General features: G+C 39.1%; 1 protein-coding gene across 1 annotated transcript in view; it reads right to left on the bottom strand.

Moving 5' to 3' along the window:
- The window catches only part of LOC103804102 (multiple epidermal growth factor-like domains protein 6), a 182,099-nt gene extending 176,532 nt beyond the window's left edge, over positions 1-5,567 (bottom strand). The window contains 4 exon segments of the mRNA XM_009076696.1: positions 1,087-1,191; positions 2,656-2,765; positions 3,418-3,552; positions 5,479-5,567. Of these exon segments, the coding sequence (XP_009074944.1) occupies positions 1,087-1,191; positions 2,656-2,765; positions 3,418-3,552; positions 5,479-5,567 (439 nt within the window).
- Between the last annotated feature and the right edge of the window lie 3,945 nt (positions 5,568-9,512).

Consider the following 9,512-nt stretch of genomic DNA (forward strand, 5'->3'; position numbering starts at 1 on the left):
CAACTTACCTATATAAACCTGTTTCTATAGGCAGTAGAGCAATACACAATCACAGCTTAACTGAACTAATCCTGTCTGAAGGCAGCTGCTGGCACACTGCAGCCTGATGTCAGCAGAAGTTTCATTGTAAATAGTTCTGCATTTTATTTATTGTTACGTTCCTTCTCACTTACACCTCCTGACAGACAAGCCAGGTGAGGACATGAACATGTTAGAATTTAAAAGTGAAAAACTGAAATTACTCAAAAATCTGCCTTTCTTTGAACAAAACAATGTGCTTCACTTGAAAAGGAAATTATCATTTTCCTAATACAAAAGAAATCCTTTGTCCCAATCACAGCCTACTCTGAAGGAATGACTTTCTTCCCTCCCTTAAGAAGCCAAATGGATACAGCTCTGTAATTTTGGAGAGCTTTGCACAGTATGTTAAATTACAAGACAACCCATTGTGGATTTATCAGATTGTGAGCCAGTGTATGAGAGAAAAAGATTCTCATTGAGAGTGGGTGATAGTCTAAGCCACAAAGAATTTAGTCTATAATATGCTAGAACACAGTGAAATGAAAGATTGGTGCATACATTATTCCAAGAATACTAGGAAATATTTGGTAGTGAGCTGTAAAACTATCCTTCCTACTTTCAGATGCACCAAAGAAATCCCATGAATAAATACATTTGATTCATTTGCTGCATTCTTTACCTACTGCCTCACCTGTTCTGGCTCAGAATTTACTTTCACAAGGGTAAAAGCTATAATGAGAAATTTAGCAATAGCATCATCAGAATGTGCAAGTTGAGAAGCAATAGAAATTCCATTGGACACCATTTAGAGTCATTACAGTAACTCATCTGGTATCGACCAAATTAAATTTTCATCCTGCTTTGCTAAAATTCAACACAAAAAAAAAAAAAAAAAAAAAGAAAATTCTGGAAAATAAGAGAATGGCCAAATAACCACTTAGTTAAAGATGCCTTTGCTGCACTGTAAGTCAACATTAATAAAATATTACTGTTTTAACAATTACTGTTGAACGCTGATTTTACCCAAACACCAGATGCATTTGAGACAACTTCCACTGGACTCACCATACTGGCAGCGAGGACCCTGAAATCCTGCAGGACACTGGCACATCTGGGATTCTGCTTCAGAGCATTTCCCTCCATTGAAGCAAGTGCCAACAGTGCACAGCACTAGTACACACAAACAGAATGATACAGGGTATTTTAGTTGATTTTGTGCCAAGGATCCTCCAGAACTGCCTTTCTTTCTGTCATAGTCCTGTTGTAACATGACCTAAACAAGAGGAAACCCAGCTTTTTATTTAAGTGGAAAGGTTAGGCTGCAGTAGAACTCGGTATCATGGGTATAACTACTGTGTTGACATGAAGTTTAATAAAAATGAGGCTAAGATATTGCAATTTAACCTGAAGGTGCTTCAGAGGTAGAAGACCATTTCTCAGGACTCAAAGCACTGCCTGAATCCAGTATGAAAGAAGCAAGAAACTTCTAGACTACAATGCATTAGTGGTTAAGAACCACTGGTGTACTAAAAGATGTTATATATGTGGAAGGAAATTACAAGACTTCCCTTCCTCCAACACAGAACAGTTTTTATTTACAATAACTTAAATTCCACATACTTGAGCCAAACTTGCAAAGAGTATCAAATATAAGAGAGTAATTCACCCACTCTGGTGCCTTAAAGAATTCAAAGCAAGTCTGCACTGCTCTTTCAGGAAGAAAACAATTTTATATTGCCACTGGTGCTCACATATGTTAAATTCCTTTAAATCAGAAATTAAAATACAGATTGTAAACATATCTTTGACTTCTTACAACTAAACAGGTGCACACTAAATATGTAGATTCAGGCTGAAACTAACAGGAATACCTCTCAGGCTTGTTTTTGTTTTTTAACTACAAAGAGACAATCATAAAAGCAAGCTCTCCGAACACAGCCCTCAAGTTGGTATGAAGATTAAAAAATACATAAGAACAGATGCTAACTTTCATACAGAAAATACAATTACTGACAAAACAGTAACAAAACTAAACACTGAGTAGGTTGCCATCTTCTACTGATGTCTTGTTAGCAGTGGCTGAAGTGCTTTCTTACCATTTAAATTAAATTTCATCTTTTAGGAAAACATCCAATCGTGATTAGAAATTACTGACAGGAACAGGTTCTCATCAGATGGAGAACCACAGGGTAGAAACACAATTACTTCAATGGCAACAACTGAAATTACTTAATTTTCAACAGTGAAAAGCCAAAACCAGTCAGACTCTGCAGTGAGTGCTATGTCCCAGAAACAAGTGCCTTACAGCAGATTTCTCTGCATGATTTGGCTAACAACAATCAACTTTGTCGGCCTGTCAAAGCCAGGCTGGCACAAAAATGCTGCAACAACTATAATCAGAAATGGTTTCCACTGTTTAGATTAAAATTAGAAATACTTGGTACTTTTACATGTGACAGCTTTTGTGTTTTTAAAGGACTTTTCTTTCCCCATCACTAGATTACCCCTTTATTGCTGGAAATCCCAGTTATAAACAGCAAGAACAAAATCCATCTATCTAGAAGTAAGCATCAGTAGGAAGGGCAAGGCCTAAGGATGGCATCTCTGTTTGTCACAGCTCTGCCACCTACTTACAGTGCAAACAGCCAGGTTCATTGTCACGTTGGACCCAGCCAGGGCAGCACTTATAGACCGTCTGACGCTCCATTCTGTACACCTGCTTGTAAACTGTGTAGTACCCAGACCTTGGAAAGAGAGGAAGTACAAGAGAACAATCACAAGCTCTGTACCACTTATTCACATCTCATCAACAGCAAACTCTACTCATACGTCATATTTACTTGACATTTTTTCAGCCTCTATCAGAAATCCTCGTTAAAAATGAAGCAAATATAGCAAACTGCATCCTGATAACATCCAACAGCTCTTACGTACTATGTCCACATATTGTTTTGATGAATTTGTATTCAGGCTAGTCAAAGGTGAGCAATTTTGTTTTGCAATCAGCTTTGGATTTGGGTCTTGGGGGAGTCAGATCTCCCATCAGTTCTAAGCATATGACAGAAATAGAGGAAAGTAGCTCAATTTTTCAAAGTCAATGACTTGACAGCTGGACTTCACCTCAACAAGAATGAGACAGGAACATTTTCTAATAATGTAAAATGATCTAAAGCCAGCCAAGAAGTTCATGACCAACCCAAAACACATTAAAAAGTCACATTTTCTGCTCAGTAATAACAGATTTTAAGTAAAGTCTCAGCAGGACACTAACTATGTCCATAACCAAATCACACATTTTTCAGATGAAATAGTTTAAAACTTCTCTTACAAGAAAGTTAAAGAATTTGCACAAAATTTAGTAACAATATCCATTTATAATTATAGATAATCTATTACCTTCTCTCATAGCTCACACACCACCTCCTCTTTGTGCACCCTTGTTTCCACATCTTGACCATCCGACTGAAAGCTTGAACACATGGCTCTTGGTGTCCTACCAGTGCCAACTCAAACACTGGGCACACATTTGTCCTTGGAGGAAAGAAAAAAATATATATTTTACTATTATTTCTAGCACAAACTTTTGAAGTCTAGTGAAATACACATAAAATTATGCTATGGATAACAGTTAACGGTTTGAAACTGAATGCATACTGCTGTTCAAACATACTGCAGCTCTATGCCTTAGAAAGCAGCATGTAAACATACACTGAAATTCAGGCTCCACACAAGTCAGTGAAAGATTTACCACAGATTCAAGGGCAAATAAGATTTATCTAAACTATCGCTGGGTAAATTGTATATTCTGTAAGAACTCCCCCCCCTTGTTATCAGTCCCCTCAGGGAAGCACATGAAATTCGTAAGAGGAAGTATCCTTGTTCTCTGCTGATTATTCCCAAAATAACAAGACCAAAATAAAAGCACTGCTTTGGAGGATGATATGTAATCTTCATCCTGCTACCTAGCCTGAGTTACAAAAATAGCAGGATTGCAGGAGGCATGGAGGGTCAAAAAAAAAAAAAAAAGTTTACATGTTGAGGGTTTTGCAGAGATTCTGTCAGCTTTATTTTGATTTCTTTGCCCCGGTGCAAATTAGGAAATCCTGCATGACAGAAAACAACAGCATCAAACATGCAGGGTCTAACTAAAACAGAGAACATGGGGGGGGCTGTTATCTTTCTAAGGCAGGAGGCTCCTGCAACAAAAATGAAATCAATTCAGTGATTTTTTTTTTTTAGTAGTTTACAGATTGTTAACGTAACAATTTAATTATCAATTCCCCAAGACAGCCTGGTGAGGCTTTGCCAACTTAAGCCTCAATAACTAAAACACAGGGGGAACAGGGACCTTGCATACTCACTCTGGCAACAACAACATTCAGCAGACAAGTCCTTCCCCAAATTTCAGCCTCAGACGTCTTCAAGCTAAATAGTAATCAAGTAACACTTGCACACCGGTTTCCTCTGTCAATTGACACAGGTAGGAACATGAGCCTGTGCAAGAAAACCAGGGGGGGTTGCACTAATAAGAGAGCAGTTCTAGCCCAACAGCTGACTAGCAGTTAGTTATCATTAGTTACACTGGATATTGTTAATACCTCATTCAAGATTTATGGGGCTTTTTATCTCAGAGGCTCCCTATTATGTCTGAACACCACAGAAGGTAGCCTTGCTAATAATAGAGTACATCTTTCATCTGCAGGTCTTCAAGTAGTTTACAAATATCATTAAATTAAGCCTGTGCAGAACAGGAAAATACTAAGCATGATCAATTTTACTGCTGAGCTGAATACTTGGAAGAAACCCTGCCTAGATCAAATCCACTCCCCAATGTTTCCACTACTGTGCAGAAGATTGTCAGTACTCTGCAGAGGCCAGTGGTCCTGCCAACACACTGAGAATGGGAAAGACAGTCAGGGCTCCCCCAAAGGTGCCACAGCTGCCAGGGGGAACACCTGGGACATGGCCTCAGGGTAAAGAGGAGCTTTTCCCAACAAGGACACTTCAGTAGAGAAACAGATCAGATTAAAAACAAGCTAATCACCCACTCAGGAATTCAGGTAGCCCATGTAAAGGAATTTAGAAGAAATTCCACTGCTGCGTGCTCTGGATGTCCTAACTCACCATGGAAAAAGACTAAAGAGTGCCTTTGTCTTAGATTTGATCTTGATAGAAGTTAGGTTCCTGAACTAGAACATTTATTGCTCCCAGGCTTTAGACAAACTGTTCATCTCCATCATCCTAAACCACACTGCCAGTGGACATCCCTCCAGGTTCCTCCTCCTCTGCTGAATCAGTTTTCTATGTTGCCCCTTATTCCCCATTCCCTGGGTCTGCCCTGACTGCAACTGCCAAGACCATGAGGCAGGACAGAAGATGGTCACAGAGCAGTTTCAGATCACCTTAAATTCCTCCAGAAATGATCCTTCCTCCACATTCCCATGTCATCTCCATTACTTCGCAATCCTTCCCATGTGTCCCAGCTCCTCCTTCCCTCCAGAATTCACCTCCTCATTTAACGCATTTAGCTTTAAGTTCAGAGCCATTGTTCCCAAGCCATTCTTAGCACAAAGTCTGCCATTTGTTTCCCATCCAAGGAAGATCTTTGTGTGCCCAAAATCTTGTCTGCTTTTTTTCCATTACGTCAGTTGGTCTAATAAAACCCTTGCCTTACTTAGCAACCATGCCTCACTTAGCAGGCTTTTTAAAATGACTCTCCCTCCAGTGAATAGAACATCATGTTCTGATAATTCATGCATATCTCCTTTTATTAGAATTGCCTAAAACTTTCCAGATAAAGGTACATTCATATGCATTGCTCTTCCATAAATAAAAGAGAAGCTGACAATTGTTGTAATGACACACGGAGCCCATCCCATAAGTTCCTGCTCATGTGATATTGCCATGTTTCCAGGAATAGCTGTATTGACTCCCAGGATATAGTTAATAGGAATAAATGGCACTCACAGAACAAAACAAGACAGTAGCATAAAGTCATGTGTTTATTAAGATTTATTCAAAGTAAGCCATTCCTCCTAGATGCCCTCAGGATAATTTAAAGGCAGATATCAAAACCACTGAAACACTATAATTAAATTTTAGCAATTGCATAAGATGTTCTGCTGGCAAAGATGGGAAATCAAACATACCCTCTCCAACAATTCCCCATCTTCACAGCTCCCCACACTCATAGTCAGCATGACAGGTTTTAAGCCATCTGACTCACTTGATACCTTACCTATAAACTTAAGAATAGTATCTTGAACCAGGCTAGAGCTATTGAAAGCATAATTTTGTACTAAGGTACTCTGTTAATTAGAGGCCAACCAAGACTAACCTGAAGCCCCAAGTGGATGTAATGGTGTGTTTAGCTCCATTTTTACTCCCATGCCCTTCACATTCAGAAAATATTTCTTAATGGGAGTTGAAGTGTTAAAACAAGCAAAACACACAAATGCATATTATGGTCTGTGATTTGATGGATACACCAGTCCCTTAAAACCTTTTTACACTGATGCTCTCCATTAGCCAAGGCTAACATGAAGGCTATTATTAGCTTGTCAGTCTGACTCAGGCAAGGCAGAAAGCTCTCTTAATATTTGCATTAGGAGACTGCCCTTTAAACAAAGACACCCTACACACTTCCAGCTCAAGACTTGAGATTCTAATGAACAGATAATTAGACCAACATGAAGTGAGAGCAGCCTGGGCTAATCACATGGCTGTGGTGCCTGTGAACCACTGCACAACAGGAAAGGTTCAGAGAAAATTAAAAGCTTCTCCAGGCAGGATATAATTCAGTCCTGGGTCTAGAAATTAAAAAAAAAGAAAGTGAATAGCTCTATCATAGGATCCTAAAATGATTTGAGCTGAAAAGGACCCTAAAGACCATCTAGTTCCAATTCCCCTGCCATGGGCAGGGACACCATTCACTAGAACAGGCTGCTCCAAGCCCCATCCAGCCTGGCCTTGAACACTACCACTTCAAAAGGTACACCACAGCTCTGTGATGGGGATATTTTTGTTTTCTGTCTAGCAGGATCTTAACTCCTGGCTCTTGTAATTACAATTAAAGTAAATCTCTCATTCTACCAACCCAGTTTCTTCCAGTTCAAATCAAAGGTAGATAGCTACAATGGTAGTGAGAGAGCAAACACACATCAAGACATCCCTAAAGGCTTCCTTCAACAGTGCAAACTTTAAATCAAAACATTAATGAATATGAAGCAAAGATTGATTTGGCTGTCTGATTTTAGGCCTTTCCACAGAGACTAAGTGAATGACACCACCTTCTACACCAAGGCGGTTAAAATCTTCCTAAAAATGAGATGTTGCAGCCTGCATTGCCTCAGCTGAGTTTGCAGCCTGAACACTATTGATCTCCCCATAAAACAGTCAATAGACGAAACATGTCATAAGAAATTACTTGCTGGAATTCTGTATTTTCAAAACACTAATTGGTCAGTGCTCCTTCCCTTATACCATTATTAAAAGTCTAGAAACACAGTCTACTTTGCCGGATTTAGTTTGAAAGGATTAAATAAGAACTTTCCTTATGGAAGCCAAGATTATAGTCAGGGCTAAAATTCTCCATGCTGTGATGACAACAGGAGGTTTTGCTCTAGAGATACACTGATGTTGATCAGAACACAGTTGCACACTGCTACAATGGCTTTGGTTAGAAACTTCAGGCTAGAAATTCTCTGAATCCCCTCATACCTCCAACCACCCAAGGAACATATCCCCAGAGTCCTATAAAGAGACCTCTAGAAAGGCAGAGTGGCACCATGCAGAAACATGTGGCACTGTAGAGGAGAAACAGCCAGCAACAAGATGATATATGCAAACAAGATGCTGATTAAAAGTTTCCTATATATATAACCTCTACCAAAAAAGAGAAAAAAAAGAGCAAATTTTCTTTGAACAGAGAAAAAGAAAAGGCAAATTAGAAAATAGGCCACAGAAACAAAAGGTCCAAAGAATAAGTTATATATATTTATATACACAAATTTTATCTCTAGGTATACATTACTTACTAGCAATAATAATTCCCAAAGGTTAGAATGACAGAAAAGGCTTTTCTTCCCTTTTAAACTGCCAAGTTCCCCTTTCTGCCCTTAATCTATTTTAAGGCTCATTTCCCCACATTTCCCTGATAAAATTAATCAGCACTAGCAGAGACAATTAGCACATCCTGCTCCCTTGACCACTAATCAATCCCTGCTCTCTGCTGATCCTGTATCAATATTTGTGATGTTTATATGCCCTCTGGGATATGGATTGCAAGCACCAAGCTCATTTAGATTAGGTCTCATTATCACTACTGTTCTCTGACTCTGCGGATGAAGGTCCACCACAGAAGACACTCCTCATCCCACAGGTTACTAATGCACTGCTGTGTCTTACTCACATCCTCTCTGATTAGATGGAGCAGCTAAATAACATGAGTTCCTTCAGCCTTTGTACACTGCATTCAGATTAAGAGCAAATCAATAGGAGATGATTAATTACACACTCAGCTATTATAACAACAATAAGATTTTTAGTTCTTACAGATATCAGGGTGCAGTGCCTGTGGTTTAGCTGCTATTTAACCATCCTCATCCCTGTCCTAAATCAGAGTAATCTGTTTTGGTTAGCAAGAAAAGCAGAGGATAAACATGCACATCCACATAATTTAACTAAGATTTACCAAGTCACTTTTTCTTTTTCCTTCTGCACTTTCACGTCAAGGAGTGATTTACTTTTTTTTTAACAGCGTCACAATCTCAGTCCCCAGCAACATCCAGTTTTATAGTTTCTTCTACTGCATCCAGGAGAGTGTCAACATCACTGCCAGTGGCCAGGCCTGCAAAGCCTCAAGCAGCACCATCAGACTGCTTTACAGACAATTTAAGGACCTTTGTCCCAAGGAACCATCTCTAACATAATTAGAAAACCATATGGGATATCACATAAAAGGAGGCTAAGAAATAGCTTCCATGTACTCATTGTTAAGACAAAGCAATTAACTGCCCAGAACTCAGACAAAACGTCGCATCAAAAAAAGTGAAATTATAAGAGGGAAGCATTAAGCATAAGCAGTTATGTCTAGGTGAAATTTCACATTACCTACACCCATCTCCATCATCATTCCACTGCAGAAGAGTGTGTAATACAAGTCACCCCAGTAATTCTGCCAGGCACACACACATGAGCTTTTTGGCAAGAAAGCACAAACGGACATGATGCTAAAATATTAAATAAATTATGACACCCCACTTGTGTCATAAGGAGAAAAAGCTCATTTTGGTTTACAGCAAATGCCATGTTCCTTGACAGTGAAATTAGCTAAAAGGTAGCAAAATCCTCAATTTCATTTTGGCAACCAGTATCTAGGAATTGTTCACTGCTTTTCTGCTGGTTGCCAGACTTGAACAGTTTTGAGCCAACACCTCCTTTCTTGAAAGCTTACTTTTGAAATAACATCTAATACATGCAAGAAAAATCCC

This window comes from Acanthisitta chloris, unplaced genomic scaffold (assembly GCF_000695815.1).
Source record: "Acanthisitta chloris isolate BGI_N310 unplaced genomic scaffold, ASM69581v1 scaffold15406, whole genome shotgun sequence".
Classification (NCBI taxonomy): Eukaryota; Metazoa; Chordata; class Aves; order Passeriformes; family Acanthisittidae; genus Acanthisitta; species Acanthisitta chloris.